The 26,012-nt window shown below is 48.0% G+C and overlaps 1 protein-coding gene across 1 annotated transcript in view; it reads left to right on the top strand.

Annotated features, from left to right (window-relative positions):
- Nucleotides 1-26,012, top strand: part of TTLL5 (tubulin tyrosine ligase like 5) — a 46,148-nt gene that overhangs the window by 9,444 nt on the left and 10,692 nt on the right. Inside the window, exons 5-26 of the mRNA XM_040333188.1 lie at nt 617-747; nt 2,555-2,637; nt 5,198-5,267; nt 7,034-7,118; nt 10,459-10,560; nt 11,324-11,415; nt 11,495-11,602; nt 11,695-11,776; nt 12,731-12,792; nt 12,876-12,961; nt 13,043-13,150; nt 18,668-18,759; nt 18,838-18,900; nt 20,148-20,266; nt 22,207-22,396; nt 22,472-22,580; nt 22,651-22,797; nt 23,912-24,003; nt 24,420-24,526; nt 24,663-24,890; nt 25,015-25,317; nt 25,634-25,800. Of these exons, the coding sequence (XP_040189122.1) occupies nt 617-747; nt 2,555-2,637; nt 5,198-5,267; nt 7,034-7,118; nt 10,459-10,560; nt 11,324-11,415; nt 11,495-11,602; nt 11,695-11,776; nt 12,731-12,792; nt 12,876-12,961; nt 13,043-13,150; nt 18,668-18,759; nt 18,838-18,900; nt 20,148-20,266; nt 22,207-22,396; nt 22,472-22,580; nt 22,651-22,797; nt 23,912-24,003; nt 24,420-24,526; nt 24,663-24,890; nt 25,015-25,317; nt 25,634-25,800 (2,626 nt within the window). The remainder of the gene's footprint in view (nt 1-616; nt 748-2,554; nt 2,638-5,197; nt 5,268-7,033; nt 7,119-10,458; nt 10,561-11,323; nt 11,416-11,494; nt 11,603-11,694; nt 11,777-12,730; nt 12,793-12,875; nt 12,962-13,042; nt 13,151-18,667; nt 18,760-18,837; nt 18,901-20,147; nt 20,267-22,206; nt 22,397-22,471; nt 22,581-22,650; nt 22,798-23,911; nt 24,004-24,419; nt 24,527-24,662; nt 24,891-25,014; nt 25,318-25,633; nt 25,801-26,012) is intronic.

Genomic DNA, 26,012 nt, shown 5'->3' on the forward strand with positions numbered 1-26,012 from the left:
CTGGAAAAAAAATGCCCTGACAATAAAGCTGGAGAAATGTTGGGCAGCCATCTTTCTATATGTAATTTTCTCTTTCGTTCATAGACGGACACAGCCTTCTTTGACATTAGGGTTATGCTTCTTCCTACCAGGAGAACTCTCCTGGAAGGAAGCGGATATAACCCTAAGGTCAAAGGCTGCTGTGTCCGTCCATGAACTCGGAGAAATGGATTTTACGGTGAGTACAAAAATCCTATTTTATCTTTCGTTCATAGACGGACACAGCCTTCTTTGACATTAGGGTTATGCTTCTTCCTACCAGGAAGAAGCATAACCCTAATGTCAAAGAAGGCTGTGTCCGTCTATGAACGCAGAGTAATGGATTTTACGGTGAGTACAAAAATCCTATTTTCCTGGCTCTGGGACCCCTGCCGAGGCGCCACCTGAACACTTTTATGGAGGCTGAACAGTAGAAATGATATGGGAAGCGCGTGAGAGAGAAAAGGCGTCATGACCCCCAGTGTTCCGATCTCCATTGATCCTTTATTATTCACCCCCATCTGTTTCCAGAGTGCTGGTTATCCAGGCAGACGGAAAGCTGGACTTTCGTGTTCCCATCCACTTTTGTGTGTTTCAGGTCCTACGAGCTGACCCGCAAGGATCGATTGTATAAGAACGTACAGCGTATGCAGCAAACGCATGGTGTATGCAACTTCAGCCTGCTGCCCCAGACTTATCTGCTCCCCGGAGAATACCAGGATTTTTGCAGTGAGTGTCATCATCCATTGAGTAGACTCTGTGGAATACTTCTTACGATAGGGCGTAAAAAGTATTCATACCCCTTGAAATTTTCTACATTTTGCCATATTACAACCAAAAACGTAAATGTATTTTGTTGGGATTTTATGTGATAGACCAACACAAAGTGGCTCATAATTGTGAAGTGGAAGGAAAATGATAAATGGTTTCCAATTTTTCAATACTTTTTCAAGGCACTGTAATAGTAGCTGGGGACGCATAGTATGGGGAATCTTTGATTTTTATTAGGGTTGTCCCGATACCGATACTAGTATCGGTATCGGGACCGATTCTGAGTATTTGCGGGAGTACTCGTACTCCCGCAAATACCCCCGATACCGGAATAGAATACTTGCGCCATCCCCCCACCGCCGCCGCCGCCACCACCACCGCCGCCGTCGTCACGCCGCATCCCCGCTACCGCCGACTGTGTAATACACGCCGGGAACATTACAGCTTTGAATAGCTGTAATGATTCGCGCCGTGTATAGACACTCCCCCTTGCTCGGGTGAACTGTCCAATCCCGAGCGAGGGGGAGTGTCTATACGCAGCGCGGCGCCAATCATTACATCAAAGCTGTAATGTTCCCGGCGCGCGTATTACACAGTCAGTCGGCGGTAGCGGGGATGCAGGACAGGTAAGCGGGACATGGCTGGCTACATGGGGGGAGACATGCTGTATGGGGGGAGACATGCTACATGGGGGAGACACGCTACATGGGGGAGACATGCTACATGGGGGAGACATGCTACATGGGGGGGAGACATGCTGTATGGGGGGGGGGGGGAGACATGCTGTATGGGGGAGACATGCTACATGGGGGAGACATGCTACATGGGGGGGAGACATGCTGTATGGGGGGGGGGGGAGACATGCTGTATGGGGGAGACATGCTGCATGGGGGGAGACATGCTGCATGGGGGGAGACATGCTGCATGGGGGGAGACATGCTGCATGGGGGAGAGACATGCCTGCATGGGGGGAGACATGCTGCATGGGGGGAGACATGCTGCATGGGGGAGAGACATGCTGTATGGGGGGGAGACATGGCTGCATGGGGGGAGATATGCTGCATGGGGGGAGACATGGCTGGATATGGGGGGGGGGGGACATGGCTACATGGGGGGAGACATGGCTGCATGGGGGGGAGACATGGCTGGATATGGGGGGGGGACATGGCTACATGGGGGGAGACATGGCTGCATGGGTGGGAGACATGGCTGCATGGGGGGGAGACATGCTGCATGGGGGAGAGACATGCTGTATGGGGGGGAGACATGCTACATGAGGGAGACATGCTGCATGGGGGGGAGATATGGCTGCATGGGGGGAGACATGGCTACATGGGGGGAGACATGGTTGCATGGGGGGAGACATGCTGCATGGGGGAGAGACATGCTGCATGGGGGGGAGACATGGCTGCATGGGGGGGAGACATGGCTGCATGGGGGGAGACATGGCTGCATGGGGGGAGACATGGCTGCATGGGGGGAGACATGCTGCATGGGGGGAGACATGGCTGGATATGGGGGGGGGGGACATGGCTGGATATGGGGGGGACATGGCTGCATCTGGGGGGGACATGGCTGCATTTGTGGGGGGACATGGCTGCATTTGGGGACACATTTTAAAAAAGTATCGGTATTCGGTATCGGTGACTACTTGAAAAAAAGTATCGGTACTTGTACTCGGTCCTAAAAAAGTGGTATCGGGACAACCCTAATTTTTATAAATACAAATTGTGAAGAAATCTCTCATCAGTGTCTCTTTCTGCAGATGCTTATTCTAAGGACCGCGGCCCTTGGATTGTAAAGCCAGTGGCATCATCCAGAGGACGGGGAGTCTATCTGGTGAACTCTGTATGTAACAATATTGTCTCGTTATTGTGGGCCTTTTTCTCCTACTGCCTGTCTTCCCATGTCCTTTCCCTCTGTTCTCTCTCTGTTGTCATAGAAATCTGTGTGTCCCAAGCTGTCTCTCTCTGGTCTTGTGCATTCCATGTTGTGTACCAGCCCGTGTCTTGGATTTTTCACTGTGTTTGTTAATTATTCTGGACAGAAAAATCCACAAAACTTATTTTCTTATTCTTTTTTTATTTTGGATAGAGCAAGAGAGTGTTTTACCCCTGCCAGATTTCTTTTCCGCCATCTGTGTCTCATTGCAGAGATTTCCCTTCACTTCCTGTCCCAAAGCCAAAAAGGAAGTGAGAGGAAGCCCCTGCAAATTAAAGGGGTTGTAAAGGTAATTTTTTTTCCCTAAAAAGCTTCCTTTACCTTAGTGCCGTCCTCCTCTACTTGCCTCATCCTTCCATTTTGCTTTTAAATGTCCTTATTTCTTCTGAGAAATCCTCACTTCCTGTTCTTCTGTCTGTAACTCCACACAGTAATGCAAGGCTTTCTCCCTGGTGTGGAGTGTCGTGCTCGCCCTCTCCCTTGGACTACAGTAGAGTCAAGACGCTCTCTACATTGCAGATAGAGAAAGGAGCTGTGTGTTAGTGGGCGTCCTGACTTTCCTGTAGTCCAAGGAAGGGGGCGAGCACAACACTCCACACCAGGGAGAAAGCCTCGCATTACTGTGTGGAGTTACAGACAGAAAAACAGGAAGTGAGGATTTATCAAAAAAAGGACACTTAAAAGCAAAATCGAAAAATGAGGTAAGTGAAGGAGAACTGCACTAAGGTAAAGGAAGCTATTTAGGAAAAAAATTGTACATTTACAACCCCTGTAAGGGAATTTCGTAGGAACCCCCTGGTCACCAGAACTAGTGTCCCCATTGAAAGATTTCCCCTCTTTTTTACTTTTCTAGGGACAACCCAAAATGTAGGATTTTCTTTTCATTTCACTTTTAATAATGGTAAACCGTCTGTGTGTAAAGACTTTGACTAATTTGAGTATACCGTATTTTCCGGCGTATAAGACAACCTTTTGTACTTTAAAATATCCCCCAAAAATTGGGGGTCGTCTTATATGCCGGTACCTGTATGCAGAGTCAGACTGCGGGTGTCAATTGTTCAAAAGCCGCGCCTCGTCCTGTTTCGTGATACGCAGTAGGGCAGTTTCCCAACAGAGCCTGTGTTCAGTGTTCTGCCTATCACGGACGTCTCCTCGGCCTCAAACGAGAGGCCGTCCGTGATATGCGAAACACTGAAGACATGCTCTGCTGGGAAACTGAGTGTTCCGTCTATCACGGAACAGGACCAGGAGGAGGCGCGGCTTTTGAACAATGGACGCCCGAAGTCTGACTCTGCATACAGGGATAAGGTATGGAGAGCGGCACAGTGAGGTAGGCAATGGGCACTGTGAGGTAGACAATGGGCACAGTGAGGTAGGCAATGGGCACTGTGAGGTAGGCAATGGGTACAGTGATGTATGCAATGGGCACAGTGAGGTGAGTCGGAAGGGGGTCGTCTTATAAGGTGAGTATATCCCAAAACCAACCTTTTAGCTGGAAAATTAGGGGGTCGCCTTATACGCCGGCAAATACTGTAGACTTGCATAAAGATGCCAAACAGTATAGACTAGTAAAATTTGTCTTCATTGCCAGAGTTGTAATATTTGTACTCGTATAAACATGCTTATATACGTATAAATTACTGCACTCGAATGTAAAATTTTCTATTTTTGTTTTACTGCTCTGTACTCAATGCTGTGTTCATAGGCGTGCGTACAGGGTGTGCCAGACGTGCCTGGGCACACACTAATCGCTCTGTGTGGTGCAGATTTCCACTGTTAAAATCTCTGCTATTTCACCACTAACGGGGCTCCTAAAAAACTTGTAAAAAAAAAATAATAATAATAAAAAAAAATGAATACAAATAAATACTACTGAAACCATCCACTGCCTTACTTACACCAATCTCTGCCCTACTGACACCGTCCACTGCTATACTGACACTGTCAGTATAGACACCCAAATACACATGCACACATACATATGCGCTTTGGGGTGCACACCTATGGCTGTATTACTGATCTTTACTTGTACATTGTTCCATAGACCACAATACATCAGATTTGTATATCAGTAAAAAAAGTGGCATTTCTCTTCCGTTCATAGACGGACACAGCCTTCTTTGACATTAGGGTTATGCTTCTTCCTACCAGGAGTCTCCTGGTAGGAAGAAGCATAACCCTAATGTCAAAGAAGGCTGTGTCCGTCTATGAACTCAGAGAAATGGATTTTACGGTGAGTACAAAAATCCTATTTTTTTTATTCTCCTGTGCAAGAGGCTATAGAAAGGGTAAATCTCCTTAACGGGTACACAGACAGAAATAAAAACTGACAGGGGTTCTAATCCCTCTCCACTCTATCCAAAACTAAAAAAAGTTTAGCCTTGTGATATACTTTGACAGGTCCTGGAGTATGCTTCTCTTCTTTCCTGTTTTTTACTTGACACCCAACTTTCTGTCTCCCTTCCAGCCCTCACAGATAAGCCTGGAAGACAATATTCTGGTGTCTCGTTACGTCAGTAACCCTCTACTCATTGATGGTGAGTGTTAGAAGCCCTCGTATTTTGGTAGAGGGTTTGTATGTGGGGGAGGAGGCAGGTGTTGAGGAGGTTTTGTGGGGGTCAAATGATGTTCTGGTGGGTGGTGAGGAGATGAGCGGGTGGTGTAGAGGTGAGTAGGGTTCTTATGATCCTCTGAGTGGAGGATGATGTGGTGGTGAGTGAGGGGCGTCATCCAATCCTTGTGTGAGTGGTATATAGGTGAGGGGTGAGCTGGGGTCATATGATCCTCTGGGTGGTGTAAGGGTGAGTAGTGTTCTTATGATCCTCTGATAAGCAGGAAGGAGGGTGTAATGGGTCCTTGGGTGGGTGGTATATAGGTGAGGGGGTGAGCAGGGATCATATGATCCTCCTAGTGGGTGATGAGGTGAGTGGGGGCATCATCTGATCCTCAGGTGGGTGGTATATTAGATGAGGTGGTAAACTGGGGTCATTTGATGATCTGGGTGGTGAGGAAGTGAGCAGGTGGTGTAGAGGTGAGTAGGGTTCTTATAATCCTTTGAGTGGGTGTTGAGAATATGATCCTGGAGGATATGGTGGTGATTATACGATCCTTGGGTGGGTGGTATATAAGTGAGGGGGTGAGAAGGGATCATATGATCCTCTAGTGGGTGATGAGGTGAGTGGGGGGCATCATCTGATCCTCAGGTGGGTGGTATACTGGGGTCATATGATGATCTGGGTGGTGAGGAAGTGAGCAGGTGGTGTAGAGGTGAGTAGGGTTCCTATAATCCTTATACTGGGTGTTTAGGATACGATCCTGGAGGTTATGGTGGTGATTATATGATCCTTGGGTGGGTGGTATATAGGTCAGGGGTGAGCCGGTGTCATATGATCAGAGCTGGGGTCATATGATCCTCTAGGGGGGTGGTGTAGAGGTGAGTAGGGTTCTTATAATCCTTTGAGTGGGTGTGGAGGATATGATCCTGGAGGATATTTTGGTGATTATACAATCCTTTGGGTGGGTGGTATATAAGTGAGGGGGTGAGCAGGGATCATATGATCCTCTAGTGGGTGATGAGGTGAGTCGGGGGCATCATCTGATCCAAAGTGAGTGGTAAACTGGGGTCATATGATGATCTGTGTGGTGAGGAAGTAGGGTTCCTATAATCCTTTGAGTCAGTGTTGAGGATACGATCCTGGAGGATATGGTGGTGACTATACGATCCTTGGGTGGGTGGTATATAGGTCAGGGGTGAGCTGGGGTCATATGATCCTCTATGGGGGTGGTGAGGAGGTGAGTAGGGTTCTTTTAATCCTCTGAGCAGATGATGAGAATACAATCCTTGGGTGGGTGGTATATAGGCGAGATGTGAGCTGGGGTCATATGATCAGAGCTGGGGTCATATGTTCGTCACCATATCCTGCAGGATATGGTGATGATCATACGATTCTTGGGTGCGTGGTATATAGGTGAGGGGTGAACAGGGGTCATATGCTCCTCTAGGGGGTGGCGAGGAGGTGAGCAGGGGGCCTAATCCGATCCTCAGGTGGGTGATATATACCGTATTTGTGGCATGAGCTGGGATCATATGATCCTCTGGGTAGTGGGAAGGTGAGCGAGGGGGGATTCTTATAATCCTCTGAGCAGGTGATGAGAATACGATCCTTGGGTGGGTGGTTTATAGGTGAGATCTGGCCTGGGGTCATATGATCGGAGCTCTGGTGGGTAAGCAGGTAACGAGGAGGGGAGTAGCTTGGAGGTGCATGCCGGCTGTCCCAAACTCACTGTGTTTTCCCCTCTCTAGGGTTTAAGTTTGATGTCCGCCTCTATGTGCTGATCACCTCGTACGATCCTCTAGTCATTTACCTGTATGAAGAAGGGCTTACTAGGTAAGTATGGCCACTTTCACACAGGCTTCAGCTTGTATCAGAGCAGTGTAAACAGTAAGCTTTGACAAAGCATTTGCAGAGCTTTCAGCAAGCTTTGTTGAAGTTTTTAAAGTACCATTCAGCTCTAGTTTGTAAATGCTGAATACTGATCCTAATGGGAGTGCTGATGACCACTTTCAAAGAGCTACTAGCAGGATTCAGCATTTCTTGAAGCTTATTGAAAGCCTGCTGAAGCCTGCTAGTAGCTTGCTTAAAGTGGGATTTAGCACTCCCGTTAGGATCTGTGTTGATATAAAATAAATTCTCTATGGTTTTAGTAAGTAAGGTCTGTCTGGCTTAAAGCGGGGGTTCACCCTATAAACCCCCAAAAATTTTTTTTTTTCTTCTACCATAAAATCAGGCATTGTAGCGCGAGCTACAGTATGCCTGTCCCGATTTTTTTATCCCCGTACTCACCGTGTACTCGTACATCGAAGATACCGACTCCCCTCGGGGAATGGGCGTGCCTATGGAGCCGGAGGATGATTGACGGCCGGCTCTGGCGCGTCACGCTTCTCCGGAAATAGCCGAAATAGGCTTGGCTCTTCACGGCGCCTGCGCATAGCCTGTGCGCAGGCGCCGTGAAGAGCCGAGACCTACTCCGGCTGTCTTCGGGGAGAGTGACGTGCCAGGGCCGGCCGTCAATCATCCTCCCTCTCCATAGGCACGCCCATTCCCCGCGGGAGCCGAAATCTATAATGTACGAGTACACAGTGAGTACGGGGGTAAAAAAATCGGGACAGGCATACTGTAGCTCGCGCTACAATGCCTGTCTCGATGGTAAAATCGTGTCACTGAGGGTGAACTACCGCTTTAACTACTTACCCCCCGGACCATATTGCTGGTCAAAGACCAGAGCACTTTTTGCGATTCGGGACTGCGACGCTTTAACTGACAATTGCGCGGTCGTGCGACGTGGCTCCCAAACAAAATTGGCGTCCTTTTTTTCCCACAAATAGAGCTTTCTTTTGGTGGTATTTGATCACCTCTGCGGTTTTTATTTTTTGCGCCATAAACAAAAATAGAGCGACAATTTTGAAAAAAAATAATATTTTTTACATTTTGCTGTAATAAATATCCCCCAAAAATATATAAAAAAAAAATTTTTTTCCTTAGTTTAGGCCGATACGTATTCTTCTACATATTTTTCGTAAAAAAAATCGCAATAAGCGTTTATTGATTGGTTTGCGCAAAAGTTATAGCGTTTACAAAATAGGGGGTATTTTTATGGCATTTTTATTAATATATTTTTTTTACTAGTAATGGCGGCGATCAGCGATTTTTTTTTCGTTACTGCGACATTATGGCGGACACTTCGGACACTTTTGACAAATTTTTGGGACCATTGGCATTTTTATAGCGATCAGTGCTATAAAAATGCATTAGATTACTATAAAAATGCCACTGGCAGTGAAGGGGTTAACACTAGGGGGCGGGGAAGGGGTTAAGTATGCCTGGGTGTGTTCTTACTGTGGGGGGGGGGGGGTGGCCCCACTAGGGGAAACACTGATCTTCTGTTCATACAGTGTATGAACAGAAAATCAGCATTTGCCCCGCTGACAGGACCGAGAGCTGTGTGTTTACACACACAGCTCCCGGTCCCCGCTCTGTAACGAGCGATCGCGTGTGCCCGGCGGCGATCGCGCCCGCCGGGCACACGCACGGGAGTCGGGGGCGAGCGGGGGGCACGTGCGCGCCCCTAGTGGCGGCTATACGATAGGACGTATAGCTACGGGCTTTCGCCCAGGAGAGCCGACCTGCCGCCGTATAATGACGGTGGCTGGTCGGCTAGTGGTTAAGCACCAGGAGCTACCTCACTGCTGCACCTTTGGGGGGACTTTTTAAATGTTCCTATTTACTGTAATAAGGGTTAGGGCAGAAGTAATGAGTACTGACATCAGTACTTATTAAAGGGGACGTACATGTACGCCCTTGGGCCCAGCCATTCTGTCGACGTATATCGTTGTGCGGCGGTCCTTAAGTGGTTAAATTGGTGCTGTCATTAGCAGTGTTGCAAGTAGCGGCGTTTAAATAAACGCCGTTACGTAACGATTGGCCTCCTGCGGGTAACTCGTAATCTACCTGATAACTTTTACCCTCTCTGCAACGCCGTTCCCACTACATGGGCAGCGTTACCGAGATTACCCCCCGCCGCCGCCTAGTTAATTAGGGTGCTGTCTATCAAAGTGCAGATCACCTGTCCAATCCCCAGCAAGGGGGAGTGTCTATACGCGGCGCGGAACACACAGCTATTCAAATGAAAGCTGTAATGTTCCCTGCATGCTGATTAACGCGGCGGCGGCATCATCTAGGTATGGGGACATCATGGCTGCTATATGTGGGGGACATCATGGCTGCATATCATGTGGGGGACATCATGGCTGCATATCATGTGGGGGACATCATGGCTGCATATCATGTGGGGGACATCATGGCTGCATATCATGTGGGGGACATGGCTGCATATCATGTGGGGGACATGGCTGCATATCATGTGGGGAACATGGCTGCATATCATGTGGGGGACATGGCTGTATTTGGGGACACATTTCAAAAAAAGTATCGGTATTCTTTTTTTTTTTATTTTTTTTTTTTAATGTGGTCCACCTTTTAAAATCCTTTCTAGATTTCTAGGTTTGGTATAGATTTTAAAAAAACATGCCCTGCAGTAGAAAAGTCACACAAAGAGAAAAAAAGGCATATGAATTAACCGTAATTGCATTGTAGAATATAAAAAAAAAAATCTCAGTTACTTTGCCGAGTAACTAGTTACTTTGCCAATAAAGTAACTGAGTTGTAGTTCATAGATTACATTGTCTCACTTTATAATTTGAATCTTCCGGCAGAAATGTGTAACCCTGAGATTGGATCAGGATATCAATTAAGTAATGAGTCTCTATCAGAGTCACTAACTCAATTACTTTTTCGGACAAGTAACTTGTAATTGTAACTAATTACTTTTTTAAAGGAAGATGAACAACACTGGATTAGCTGTTGCCCACCCCTCAGTTGGACTTCTTTTAGGATTTCTGGACTGTAAATGTTTTTTAGATTCCACCTTTTAGTGTTTTCTCGGGACCCATATATTGCTATCTCGCAAAACTAAGGCATGCTGGGTAGAGAAGGGGTTATACAGGACAGGCTAGACAGTGTAGACAGCAGTATAACCTGTTACTGAATTATTTTCTCCCTCAATAATCTTCAAGAGAAAGTTTTTACACTGAGTACAAGAATCCTGTTTTAGATAGCTGGAGGATTTACTTCTCACTGCGTTTGTGTTTTTTTTTTTTTTTTTACACAGGTTTGCCACAGTTCGCTATGACCGAACAGCCAAAAACATCAAAAACCAGTTCATGCACCTTACCAACTACAGTGTAAATAAGAAGAGCGGTGACTATGTCAGGTACCTGGGGCTCCAGAAACATACATGCGTTATACAGTGTATACGTGTGTAGTATTCAAGCTAATTTACATAATCTACGCCGGCCGCAATGGAAGCGCCACCTAGCGGCCATCAGAAAAATTGCAAGCTAAGATAGAACGGCGCAAGCCGTCCTATCTTAGCTTTGTTTAAGCGTATCTCTGTTTGAGCATACGCTTAAACATACAGCGGCGTAGATTCAGAGTTAGGTCGGCTTATCTACTGATAAGCCGGCCTAACTCTTTGTGAATCTACCTAGTGTGTGTATATATATATACAGAGACTATTGGGTTGATTTACTAAATGCAAACAGACTGTGCACTTTGCAAAGTTGCCCTCTGCAAATGCAGTTTCTCCAGAAATTAGTAAATGAGTTAAGGCTTCACTTTGCCAAGAATACCCAATCGCGTGCAAGAAAAATAAAAAATAAATGCCTGTTTGCTTGCATATTATTGGATGATGGAAGTCAGCAGAGCTTCTGCTCATTTACTAAGCTCTGGAGCAACTGCTCTTGTAGAGTGCAACTGCATTTTGAAAAGTGCCCAGTCTTTTTGCTTTTAGTAAATCAACCCCTATATGTTATATTATATTCTAAATAATATTATGTATACTATAATATATTTATACAAAATAATAATATATTTATGCTAAATAAAGTTATATATAAATCGTGTAGTATTATTATTATAATAATAATATATTCTCCTCCTCTATTGTTTCTTTCCTCTGTTCTGTCCTTTCCTAGCTGTGATGACCCAGAAGTGGAGGATTATGGGAATAAATGGAGTATGAGCGCCATGCTTCGATACCTAAAACAGGAAGGGAAGGACACTGCAGGTGCCATGACAGTCCCCAAACCTCCCCGGACCCTCATATGTCACCAATCTGGTTCTAATGCTGGATATTCTTGTTTCAGGCCTCATGTCTCAGGTGGAGGATTTGATCATTAAAACAATTATCTCCGGGGAACTTCCGATTGCTTCTGCTTGTAAATCCCTCCTTGCCAACAGAGGAAACTGCTTTGGTGAGTGTGCGGCTGTGTGCCCTCCCTGTGGGAGAGATAGTGGTGCTGCCTGCGTTGGGATGTAATATTGATTCTGTGTGGTTTTACTGCAGAGCTCTATGGCTTTGATGTTCTGATTGACAGCAATATGAAGCCCTGGCTTTTGGAAGTCAATCTATCTCCATCACTGGCCTGGTGAGTATGAATACTAGTGATGTCACAGTGCCTCTGGCTGGTGAGTGTGAACCTATCTGTATAACATCATCATGGTGATTGCACAGTGCCCTCTGATGGTGACTGTAAAGCCTTGTACACACGTTGGTCCACTGCTTTATCTGTTGTTGGTCCACTAATTTATCTGTATGTATACCTTTTTTACATCTCAATAAACTTGGAATTTTCTGGTTAAAAAAAAAAAGCCCTGTACACACAGGCCGAATGCCCGTTTCAATAAAACCAGCCGACATACTACCCGTGTGTATGGCCGGCCGACTTCTGTTGGACCGAGCATGCTGGAAAACCAGCAACCGATCAGCACTCTCAGCCAATGGCGCAGATCGCTGATTGGAATGTTCTGGGAGGGGGGGGTCCCCCGCGTCCCTGTCGGAACACAACAGCTCAGAGAGGGGGGTTTGCTGTACTAACGTTTTGGTTTGCTGTACTAACCTGCGCACAGGCTATGCGCAGGCGCCGTGAAGAGCCAAGCCTATTTCGGCTATTTCCGGAGAAGCGTGACGCGCCAGAGCCGGCCGTCAATCATCCTCCGTCTCCATAGGCACGCCCATTCCCCGGTATCTTCGATGTACGAGTACAAGGTGAGTACGGGGGTAAAAAAATCGGGACAGGCATACTGTAGCTCGCGCTACAATGCCTGATTTTATGGTAAAAGAAAAAAAAATATTTTTTTTTTGCGTTGATAGGGTGAACCCCCGCTTTAAGTTTGACACCCCTGCTCTATATTGTTACTCTTGTGATTGCACAGTGCCCCCTGCTGGTCAGTGTGAGCCTCTATATTGTTAGTCTTGTGATTGCACAGTGCCCCCTGCTGGTCAGTGTGAGCCTCTATATTGTTAGTCATGTAATTGCACAGTGCCTCAAGTGTGTGTCTCTATAGCACTGATGGTAGTAATTTCCTTGGTGTACCTGCAGTGATGCTCCTCTGGATTTGAAAGTGAAGGCTTCCATGATCTCAGACATGCTGACGCTGGTTGGTGAGTATAATATAGCGGCTTTATTGTCCATGATGGGGGGGTTGTTCATGTTGGTGTGATGAATAACAGTGCTGATTTTGCAGGACTGGAGTGTCAGGACCCCCTGCAGAGGCCGGTCCGTGGAGGAGTCATGCTGCATGACAAGCGTGTTCCTATTCCTAAAGCAAAGGTAAGAGCAGTGGAGGAAAAATAATCAAAACTGTGCCCCATTAACATACTTTTATATAAAGGTAAATTATTACCTTCACAGAGACAGCGCCCCCTATCTGCCAGTGACATTGAAACGGGCCTGCAGGCTGGGAGCAGAGACAAGAGCGGAAATCGCACAAGCAGCACCCTGGGGCTTTCTACTGAAGAGGTCAGCTTTCCTGTGTATACGTGTGTGCCAATCTACACCTGTCTGTCTAATTCTGTCCTTGCACTTTGTGTACAGTATTACCCTTAACACAGAACAAGAGAAGTGGTTCTGTGCAGAGCAGTGGCGGCCCGTCCATAGAGGGCGCCCGGGCGCCGCCCCCCCTCCCCCAGTCAGTAAAAGAAAAAAAAATTATAAAAAAAAAAAAAAAAAAAAAGTTTTTTTTTTTTTTTTTAAACATGTCCCTTTAAGAAAAAAACGAAAAAAAAATATGGTCCTTATGTGCACCGTGCCCGGCGCCGGGCGCCGGGCACAGTAAAGTGCGGTAGCGCCACGTCTGTGCAATCACAAGATTGCAGGCGAGGCGCTACATTGGAAGGCAAAAAATGCCTTTGTGGCGTTCTCCATCGCGCCACAATTTTCGGCGCGATGGACTTTATTATTATGGCCGAGCGGGTGCACGCGCTATTGATCCAAGTCCGACGTCACTCGAGGTACAGGAAGTGACGTCGGCACACTCTGCAGCTCAGCGCCCGTGTGGTCCCGACTCCCGGGACATTAAGGTATGCAGCAGCATCCCCCTCCACCTCTTAACTTTACTCCCCCCTCGGGACTAATTACATTACTGAGTCCCGAAAAAGTAGCTGCCAGTGCCACGATCCCCCTGCCCCCCCCCGTCCTCGTTATTGCCTGTTTGTTTCTCAGTACATTCCTCTCTGCTCCTCTGCTCACTAATCCTATGTGCTGCGGAAATAGCGTCCATCACCCCCCTCACCCCCCCCCCCGCTTATTAACTAAATGTCTTTTACAGTAAAAGACATTTAGTTAATAAGCGGGGGGGGGGGGGGTGAGGGGGGTGATGGACGCTATTTCCGCAGCATATAGGATTAGTGAGCAGAGGAGCAGAGAGGAATGTACTGAGAAACAAACAGGCAATAACGAGGAGGAGAAGCAGAGGGGAATGTACATGTTACATGCTCCTCTGCTCATTAATCGTATGTGCTGCCGAAATAGCATCCGTCACCCCCCCCCCCCTTATTACTAATTAACTAAATGTCTTTTACAGTAAAAGACAGTCGGGGGGGGGTGACGGATGCTATTTCGGCAGCACATACGATTAATGAGCAGAGGAGCATGTAACATGTACATTCCCCTCTGCTTCTCCTCCTCGTTATTGCCTCTGTGTTCTTCAGTACATTCCTCTCTTTTCCTCTGCTCACTAATCCTATATGCTGCTGAAATAGCGTCTGTCACCCCCTCCCCCCCCCCCCCCCCCCCCCTTATTAACTAAATGTCTTTTATTTTAAATGTACATGTCTTCCAAAATTATAGCCGTCACTACCATCCCCCCCCCCCCCCCCTTATTAACCAAATGTCATTTATTTTAAATGTACATTTCTGCCAAAATTATAGCCATCACTACCACCCCCCCGAACCCCCCCGCCCCCCGCGCTTATTAACCAAATGTTATTTATTTTAAATGTTCATTTCTGCCAAAATTATAGCCATCACTACCATCCCCCCAAACCCCCCCCCCCGCGCTTATTAACCAAATGTCATTTATTTTAAATGTACATTTCTGCCAAAATAGCGGCCATCTCCACCCACCCCCCCAACCCCCCACGCTTATTTACCGGATTTTATTTACATTTCTGCCAAAATAGCAGCCTTCAGTCCCCCCCCCCATGCCCACTTATTTACAAAATGTATTTTACATGTAAAATACCAACCTTCACCCCCTACACAAAGTCTTTCATTAGGGCCACAATTCACAGAATTATGGGTTCTCTAATGCAGTATGTCTACAGTCTCTGGTAATCTCCTGCAGTATGTCCGCAGTATCTGGTAATCTAATGCAGTATGTCCGCAGTCTCTGGTAATCTAATGCAGTATGTCCGCAGTCTCTGGTAATATTGTGCAGTATCTCTGCAGTCTCTGGTAATCTAGTGCAGTATGTTCGCAGTCTCTGGTAATCTTGTGCATTATCTCCGCAGTATCTGGTAATCTTGTGCAGTATATCCGCAGTCTCTGGTAATCTTGTGCAGTATGTCCGCAGTCTCTGGTAATCTTGTGCAGTATATCCGCAGTATCTGGTAATCTTGTGCAGTATGTCCGCAGTCTCTGGTAATCTTGTGCAGTATATCCACAGTCCCTGGTAATCTCCTGCAGTATGTCTGCAGTTTCTGGTAATCTAATGCAGTATGTCGCAGTCTCTGGTAATCTCCTGCAGTATGTCGCAGTCTCTGGTAATCTCCTGCAGTATGTCCGCAGTCTCTGGTAATCTAATGCAGTATGTCCGCAGTCTCTGGTAATCTAATGCAGTATGTCCGCAGTCTTGGTAATCTCCTGCCTATTTAGAGTCCTTCATTACTAACAGTGTAATTTTTTAGTTTGTTTGCGCCGATCTGTAAGGCTGCGCTATATACCATGATTTGTGATGCTGGGGCTATATACTCTGTCCTGTGACGCTGAGCTGTATACTCCTGACACTATGAGTGGAAGCAAGTGGAATACAGGGGACGGAGTCGGTGGATTCTATAAGGGGTGTGGCTTATTAGAAGTGGGAGGGACCAACGTGGAGGGGCGGAGTCTTGCGCCCCCCCATCCAAAAACTTCACCAGCCGCCACTGGTGCAGAGTCCATATGTATAGAATAAGAACAAATACTGAGAATTACACCAAGCATCCTGAAGGGAAGACTGTGCAGCCTCTGGAGGACAGGGAGGTTGGAGCTGATTTTCCTGCTGGACTCCAACTCTGGAGGATAGTGGGAACATCAGTCTAACCCAGGGGACATTCACAGTACAGGAGACTCGGAGGAGGGACGTGGTGGACTCCCAGCATATGGATTGTGAGAACAATGTTGCTGCCACCAGTACTCATGATGGGAGCCATGATGGGGTGACTGGTGTTTATGGTGGGAGTAACACTGGGGTAACTAGTAATGGTGCTGCTAGTAATGATATGATGTGCAGTGATGATGTCACCAGCGGCGGTCCGTCCATAGAGGCGCCGCCCCCTCTGGCTCCGCACCGCCACTGAAAATAACATACATTCATGCATTGCATAAATGTATGTTATTGTTGCCAGCTGCCGCTGGTCTGTTCAGGTGGCCGGAAATTGAGCGCCGACCACCTGAATAACGGCAGCTGGTTGGCTGTGCGGAAGTGCCTATCAGAGCCAGCGGTAGTGACAATGGTCACAGTGGCAACAATTAAAGGGCACAGTGACATGCACAGTGGCAACAATGGGCACAGTAGTATCAATGGGCACAGTAGTGACAATGGGCACAGTGGCGACAATTAAAGGGCACAGTGGTGACAATTGAGGGGCATAGTGGTGACAATTGGCACAGTGGTGACAATTGAGGGGCACAGTGGCTGCGTTTGATGGCATGGCACAGTGGTGACAATTGATGGCACAGTGGCTGTGTTTGATGGCATGGCACAGTGACTGCGTTTGATGGCATGGCACAGTGACTGCGTTTGGCATGGCACACTGCGTTTGATGGCATGGCACAGTGACTGCATTTGATGGCATGGCACAGTGGTGCGAATTAATGGCATAGTGACTGCATTTGATGGCATGGCACAGTGGTGATAATTGATGGCACAGTGGCTGCGTTTGATGGCATGGCACAGTGGTGACAATTGATGGCACAGTGGCTGCGTTTGATGGCATGGCACAGTGGTGACAATTGATGGCACAGTGGCTGCGTTTGATGGCATGGCACAGTGGTGACAATTGATGGCACAGTGGCTGCGTTTGATGGCATGGCACAGTGGTGACAATTGATGCCACAGTGGCTGCGTTTGATGGCATGGCACAGTGACTGCATTTGATGGCATGGCACAGTGGTAACAATTGATGGCACAGTGGCTGCATTTGATGGGCACAGTGAGGCTGCAATTTTTTTCTTTTCTTTTTTTTACGTTTGCACCCCCAAAATATTTTGAGCACCAGCTGCCACTGGATGTCACTAATATTGATGTGGTGAATAATTATGATGTTATTGATATGAACGCTGATATATTTAAACTGAGTCATTAGCAGCCTGAGAGCTCTGAGAATGTAGTGATGGAGGAGTCGGTTCAGAATAACCCTCAGGACCCCCCTCCCCTCCCCCTTTCCCTTTAGATCCACCACCTGCTCCACAAGGGAATGCTGGTCCATCTGGTCATGCCCCCCCCCCCCCCCCCTCGGAATGCTTGGAGCTGTGGCTCTTTTTCCACCAGTAACACCTATATTGGTCAGGCCTTTAGAGGAGGAATGTGGTCAGATTCAAGCATAGGGGTTCCAGAGAGGAGCTCCCTGATAGGAGGTTTGTAGTAAGGGAGTTGCTGTGTCAGCAGATGGGGTCTGCGCCTGCAGACATACTGGCAGTCATCAATCTCCCTGACAGACAAGGTTATGATGGCAGCTTTGGTCATGTCTGACTTAGACAGATTCTGGGCCAGCTTCAGTGGGTTTCGGGACAAAGAGGCTTGGAGGAATTTCATCCTTATTCCCATCTCCAAACCTGACACAGCAAATGTTAACATCATTTTCTGGAATGAGTCTGTGCATCTGGCTTAAAAGCCATTGGGCTAGATTCAGGTAGCCCGCTGTAATTTTGTGCGGGCGTAGCGTATGTTATTTACGCTACGCCGCCGCAACTTAGACGGGCAAGTGCAGGCGGCGTAGCGTAAATCAGCCGGCGTAAGCGCTCCAAATTCAAATTGTCAAGAGGTGGGCGTGTTTTATGTAAATAAAACGTGACCCCACGTAAATGACGTTTCTCACGAACGGCGCATGCGCTGGCCGTGAACGTATCCCAGTGCGCATGCTCCTAATTACATCGCAAATAGTCAATGCTTTCGACGTGAACGTAATTTACGCAGAGCCCTATTCACGAACGACTTACGCAAACGACGTAAAACTTTTACAATTCGACGCGGGAACGACGTCCATACTTAACATTGGCTATGCCTCATATAGCAGGAGTAACGTTACGCCGGAAAAAGCCTTACGCAAACGACGTAAAATCCACCGGGCGCACATACGTTTCTGAATCAGCGTATCCAGCTCATTTGCATATTCTACGATGAAATCGACGGCAGCGCCACCTAGCGGCCAGCGTAAATATGCAGCCTAAGATACGACGGTGTAAGACACTTACGCCAGTCGGATCTTAGGGAAATCTATGCGTAACTGATTCTATGAATCAGTCGCATAGATACGACGCCGCAACTCAGAGATACGACGGCGTATCTGGAGATACGCCGTCGTATCTCGTACCTGAATCTAGCCCATTGTGAAAAACTAAAGACCGTGATGGGATCTGGACTGGGGGTTGGAAGGTTCTTGTCAAGTTGAGGCAAACTAACAATGTTACCCATCACCTGCCAAACTCCTTTTTCATTGGACAGGAGAGAGAAGTTTGCTTCTATGCAGGTTAGCCTAGGTTCGGCTCCAGGGTCCCCCACCTCAGGCCAAACGCGGTACTGCGCAGTGTGCAAACAACTGTTTTTTGTGTTTCCAGGTAAAAATATTGCACAGAGTCCAGGAAGAAGAATCGAGGAGGGGGAGTTATGTTCGTATTTTCCCCAGACATGACACATGGTCACTTTATGGGTGAGTGTGCGTATAACACGTTTATTTACTTATCATCCTGGCTGCGATGTATCATATTATTTTTTCCTATTTATACAGCTCATTCCTGGAACATAAGACATCTATGAACTACATGCTGGCCAATCATCTTTTCCCAGACAGGTAGGTATGAGCCTGGCTCTCCCTGTCCACTCCTTAGACATGCACGGTGTGACTGTCCCCTGTCCACCTCATAGACACGCACGGTGTGACTGTCCCCTGTCCGCCTCATAGACACGCACGGTGTGACTGTCCCCTGTCCGCCTCATAGACACGCACGGTGTGACTGTCCCCTGTCCGCCTCATAGACACGCACGGTGTGACTGTCCCCTGTCCGCCTCATAGACACGCACGGTGTGACTGTCCCCAACCGCCTCATAGACACGCACAGTGTGACTGTCCCCTGTCCGCCTCATAGACACGCACGGTGTGACTGTCCCCTGTCCGCCTCATAGACACGCACGGTGTGACTGTCCCCTGTCCGCCTCATAGACACGCACGGTGTGACTGTCCCCTGTCCGCCTCATAGGCATGCACAGTGTGACTGTCCCCAACCGCCTCATAGACACGCACGGTGTGACTGTCCCCTGTCCGCCTCATAGACATGCACAGTGTGACTGTCCCCTGTCCGCCTCATAGACACGCACGGTGTGACTGTCCCCTGTCCGCCTCATAGACATGCACGGTGTGACTGTCCCCTGTCCGCCTCATAGACACGCACGGTGTGACTGTCCCCTGTCCGCCTCATAGGCATGCACAGTGTGACTGTCCCCTGTCCGCCTCATAGACACGCACAGTGTGACTGTCCCCTGTCCGCTTCATAGACATTCACAGTGTGACTGTCCCCAACCGCCTCATAGGCATGCACAGTGTGACTGTCCCCAACCGCCTCATAGGCATGCACAGTGTGACTGTCCCCAACCGCCTCATAGGCATGCACAGTGTGACTGTCCCCTATCCACCTCATAGACATGCACAGTGTGACTGTGCCCTGTCCGCTTCATAGACATTCACAGTGTGACTGTCCCTAACCGCCTCATAGGCATGCACAGTGTGACTGTCCCCTGTCCGCTTCATAGACATTCACAGTGTGACTGTCCCTAACCGCCTCATAGGCATGCACAGTGTGACTGTCCCCTGTCCGCTTCATAGACATTCACAGTGTGACTGTCCCTAACCGCCTCATAGGCATGCACAGTGTGACTGTCCCCAACCGCCTCATAGGCATGCACAGTGTGACTGTCCCCAACCGCCTCATAGGCATGCACAGTGTGACTGTCTCCTGTCCGCCTCATAGACACACACAGTGTGACTGTCTCCTGTCCGCCTCATAGACACACACAGTGTGACTGTCTATCTCTCTCCTACAGGATGGTCATTAATCACAAGTGTGACACCAGACCCAAGCTGCATGCTGCCTTGTATGAGCGCAAATTGCTGTCACTACAGATGCGTAAGGCCAGGAAACATGGTTTGGTTCGCCGGGCCGGTAAGTAGAGCCACAGCTGGCCTGCCCTGTACACAAGTGACCCATAAATCTTCCTACATGCAAATAGGATTTTAGGAGTTTTACTTGTCTGGAGGACCCTGAGCAATTGGATTCACAGAAAGACAAAGTATCTGGGGTACCTCTCCTGCAGTTCTTTTTGAGATTAGGCATCACATCATCCTCATCTATAATTCTGATTGATATTGGTTGTGAAAAATCCCCCTCCCCACATTTATTTTTGAGATTTGGTATCCCAGGCTCCTCATCTGAAGTTCTATTAAGGTTGAGTATTGCAGGCTCCTCCCCTGCAGTACTTATTGTTATTGGGTATCACAAGCTCATACCTCTGCAGTTCTAAATGAGATTGAGTATCACAGGCTCCTCCCTTGCAGTTCTTATTAGGTTTGAGTATTGCAAGATCCTCCCCTGCAGTTCTTATGAGGGTTGGGTATTGCATGCTCCTCCCCTGCAGTTCTTATGAAGTTTGGGTATTGCATGCTCCTCCCCTCCAGTACTTATTGTTATTAAAGCAGTGTCCCGGCCGAAATTTTACCTTTTAGATAAAAAATACCCCTATACCTTAGTGTATACAGTCTACTAAAGGTATTGTGTAAACTAAGGGCCGTTTTGTATATGTGCAGCATTTTTGTTTATTTTTTTAATACACAGATGCCCACACAGGAGATGGCATGCCATGGCTATCTCCTGTGTGGGCACCTTAAGCCGCAGTGCATTGCCTCCTGGATTTCATGCATGCTGGCTACCAAGTATGCATCTGCCGATCTCACGCATGCGCAGTGCGGTGCGAGCAGTATAATAGCTTGTAGGTCGGGTTTCCATTGCAACGGCAGCATCATGAGCGGTGCCGCCCCTTTGCTTTGGAAACCTATTGCCTCCGGCTGGGTCGGCTTCGGGCTAGGACATTGCGGACTCCCTGGACAGGTAAGTGTCCTTATATTAAAAGTCAGCAGCTGCAGTATTTGTAGCTGCTGACTTTAATCCATTGTTTTTTTTCCAACCGGAATTCCGCTTTAATGGTACACATTAGGGCTGGATGGTGAGAAGTGTAAAATGTGGGTGGAACTCTGCCTTAAGTATCATATGTTTATCCTCTGCAGTCCTGATTTGACATATAGTATCACAAGCTCAGCCAGTGCAGTTCTTATTAAGAACTGCAGGGGAGAAGCCTGTGATCCCCAATCTCAATTCGAACTGCAGAGGATGAGCTTGTGATACCTAATAACAATAAGTGCTGCAGGGGAGGAGCCTGCAATATCTAACCTTCATAAGAACTGCAGGGGAGGAGTCTGCAATACTCAACCTTATTAAGGACTGCAGGGGAGAAGCCTGTGATACTCAATCTCAATAAGGTTGAGTATTGCAGACTCCTCCCCTGCAGTTCTTATTAAGGTTGGATATTGCAGGCTCCTCCCCTGCAGTTCTTATTAAGGTTGGATATTGCAGGCTCCTCCCTTGCAGCACTTATTGTTATTAGGTATCACAAGCTCATCCTCTGCAGTACACATTGAGATTGGGGATCACAGGCTCCCCCACTGCAGTTCTTTTTGAGATTGACTATCACAGGCTCATTTCCCAAAGTTCTTATTAAGATTGGCCATCACTGGCTCCTCCCCTGCAGTTCTTATTAAGGTTGGATATTGTAGGCTCCTCCCCTGCAGCACTTATTGTTATTGGGTATCACAAGCTCATCCTCTGCAGTTCGCATTGAGATTGGGGATCACAGGCTTCTGATATCATAGGCTCATCTTTTTGCAACTTATATAATAATTTTGTGCTGCTAGTTCCACCCCCACATCTCTAACACAAATGGTGTTAAATAGTGATTGAAATATTACATGCTCCTCCCCCTAAATTACTTGGAGTAACTGTTTGTTACAGCCTTCTCCTGTAGACTGATCTATTCCTTATATCTATAACAGGGCTGTCTCACCCCCCAGAGGGCTTCACAACTGAGCAGGAAGAGGAGGATGAAGCTGAGGAGGAAGAGGTGGATGAGATAACGGATCCTCCATCCCCGGAACCGCAGACAGTGCCTCCTCCCCCTTCCCCTCCCCCACCACCTCCTCTGGTCAGCATCCTGGGGATCCTACAGAGAGGGGAAAACCTGAGGTATGTCTGCTGAAAATGTGGCGGCTTACGGATGGTACTCTGTCTTCCCACACTTATGATGATCTGTGTTTGCAGCAAGGTTCAGGCTCGTTGGGCTTTCTGCACTTACCTGCAGCGGGTGCAGAGCCGCCTCCAGAGGCAGCAGGACTCAGAAAAGCCACTCCTCAAAGAGGAGGAGCAGATGGTGAGTGGCTGGTGTCGGTATAGTATAAAAGTTTTCTGTGGCATTGCCTGACTCATGTCACGTATTGCAGGAGCTAGTGTTGAGGTTTCTGCAGCGCGCAGCCAGTAACTTGCAGAGATCTGTCAGTGTGACGCTCCCCGGCCGTTCTGTACCGATCCAGGAGAGACGTCAACTGCTGGCCAATCAGCTGGGTGACTTCATTACCCTGTACGACGAGGTAACCATGTGTTCAACACCCAGAATCCTCTATTGTATCCTACTCTGTGTACCTAAAATACTGAATTCCACCGTTTGTAACCGCAACCCTCTACTGTATGCCATCCTGTGTACCCAGAATCCTTTTCTTCCTGTCCTTAGCGCTTTATGTTTCGAGAATTCTTTCCAGTATACTATATTCAGTGGCCCAGATTCAATAAGCAATTGCGCCTGTGTAACCATAGGTTACACAGCACAATTGCTTACTTGCTCCGGCGTTACGAATGCTCCTGATTCAGGAACATCGTAACGCCGACTGCAGCCTAAAATCTGCGTGGCATAAGGCTCTTATGCCACGTATATTTTAGGCTGCATTCTTGCGATGCCCGATAGGGGGCGCTCCCATTGTGCTCAGTGTATAGTATGCAAATTGCATACTAACAACGATTCACAATGTTGCGCGAGCCCTGCGTACGCAAGTTACGTCGTTTCCGTACGGCGTGTTTAGCGTAAGGCTGCCCCTTCTAATAGTAGGGGCAGCCAATGCTAAAGAATACCCGTCGTTCCCGCGTCGCGATATTTGAATGTTACGTCGTTTGCGTAAGTGATTCGTGAATGGCGCTGGACGCCATTCACGTTCACTCTGAAGCAAATGACGTCCTTGCGACGTCATTTGCCGCAATGCACGTCGGGAAAGTTTCCCGACGGAGCATGCGCTCTACGCTTGGCGCGGGAGCGTGCCTAATTTAGATGATTCCCGCCCCCTACGGGATCATTTAAATTGCGTGCTCTAGCGCCGGGCAATTTTGACGGTGCGCCCTCGCAATTTACAGAGCTACTGCTCCGTGAATCGAGGGCAGCGGAGCAAATTTGCGGGGCGCAGGGCAAAATCGTTGCCCTGCGCCTCCGCAAAAAAAGCGCAATTCTCTTTTAATCCGGGCCAGTATATAGAATACTTGTTCCTTTTTACCCAGAATGTAGTAGGTACTGTGCATAGGCTTCTCCTAATTTTGTTCCATGTTCTACAATGTATAGTGTACTCTGCATTGAATACCCAGCATTCCCTATGTAGCCTGTCTTGCACTCCTTGCCATGCTCTGTATCTTTTGTGTCACTCATGTTGTGGCTTCTTATAGGAGACACGAGAGATGAGCACCCCAGACTCCTCAGACGGTGCAGGGAAAGGTGTGGACCCTGAGGATTTTCAGGCTTTCATATCTGAAGCTAGGTAATAATAATTGGCTTACTGTGGTCTTTGTCAGCTCAGCTGAGTTATTCTGCATACTGTTTGAGTTTCTGCCATGTCACCACCAATGGTCTTTGAGGTTGTGCTGTGTTACCCTGCGTGATCGCTAAGGTTATGCCGTGTTACCCTGCATGCTCTCTAAGGTTGTGCCACGTCACCCTGCATGCTCTCTGAGATTGTGCCATGTCACCCTGCATGCTGCTTGAGATTGTGCCACTGCCATGTCACCCTGCATGCTCTGTAAGGTTGTGCCATGTCACCCTGCATGCTCTGTAAGATTGTGCCATGTCACCCTGCATGCTGATTGAGATTGTGCCACTGCCATGTCACCCTGCATGCTCTGTAAGGTTGTGCCGTGTCATCTTTTATGCTTTCTGAGGTTGTGCCATGTCTTTCAGTGAGTGTGACCTAGAGGAGGTTCTCACCTTTTATACCCACAAGAACAAATCGGCCAGTGTCTTCCTGGGCGGGTCATCCAGTGTGCTAAAAGGGGGGAAGCAGTCGGGTGAGTAATGGAGGGGTTCTCACATGAAGGGACGGGGAGGCTTCTCATTGTTACGGTGCACAGATGACACTGGTTGCCCAATGTACTGATTGTCCCCTTCAGCTGATTGTCTCCTTCAGCTGATTGTCTCCTTCAGCTGATTGTCCCCTTCAGCTGATTGTCCCTTTTGCTAATTATCTCATTCACATATTGTCTGTTCTGCCGATTGTCCCATCCACTCATAGTCCATCCATTACTTGTCCAGTCTTCTCTTCTAACATGTCTTCCTTTGCAGGCACTCTAGACGGTGTGATGGACAAAAGACCAGAAAGTGGAAGTCTGAACCTCCAGCAGCAGGCAGGCAGTCCGTCTAGGAATGACCCAGGTAAGCTCTTACATTGTCATATTACCCGTACAACAAGATCATTCTTTCATTTCTTGGATGTCAGTCACACCCTGAACTGCTGGCCCCCTCTTCTAAAATCCACTTTTGCCTCTCTCTCTCTTAGCAAAATCCAGACTCTCTGAGACAGCTGACATCTCTGCTGCCAGTCTCTCTGTGACCAGTGTCTTATCAGATGGTAGTGCCACATCATTGGTCAGGTCCCCATCACATCAGCATCGGTCTTGTCCTCCCTCCTCAGGAATCAGATTAAACACTTCCTCCAACTCGGCTCACTCTACTAGTACTGGCATTGGGGTCCAACCTGTACCCCGTTCCCAAAACTGTACCCTGGGAGCCTTCTCCTCCTTCCAGAGTGCTGCCCAAATCTACAGCCAGAGACTGATCCGGCCAAGCTCATCCCGACCAGGTATGTACCCCACTAGTGTGCTGGAATCTTACGACATCCTACTATAGAAAAGTGTTGTCTCTGATGCCCATTACAACCAGTCAGATGCTTTATTTTCCAGCTTGCTTTCCAAAGAGCATATAAGCTGGAATGTGATTCAGCTTCACAGCTCAAAGTGCTGACTTTTTCATACAGCTTATAGCATTACACATCATTATATTACCATTGCACCATTGTATTGCAAGTATGTCAGCACCATCAGCTTTACACCACATACTTATTTCTTTCCATTTCCTGCATTCTTCTCACATGTCCCCTCTTATCTTCCTTGGTGTAGCCGGTGCCCAGACAAGTGCTCAACGGATACGCTGCAACTCTGCAGGATCGTTGAAAGGGCTGGAAGACCCCTATAATGTGGGAGCAGTGACAGCATCATTGCAGCGGCTGGCAGAGAAACAAGCATGCCGAAACAACCTCACTCAGCTAAGATACTTTACCCAGCAGGTAACCAACATCTCTGACTGCACTGCTTATTAAGATCCGTGTGCCCTGGCTGTGCCAAATTCCAGTCCCAGTACGGCACCAACCTGCACCACACAGGAGCACATGCCATCCCCTCCACTGCACAGGAACACACACCATCCCCTCCACCACCCTGCACTACACAGGAACACTAACCATCCCCTCCACCACCCTGCACTCCACAGGAACACACA

Source organism: Rana temporaria, chromosome 13 (genome assembly GCF_905171775.1).
Source record: "Rana temporaria chromosome 13, aRanTem1.1, whole genome shotgun sequence".
Lineage (NCBI taxonomy): Eukaryota > Metazoa > Chordata > Amphibia > Anura > Ranidae > Rana > Rana temporaria.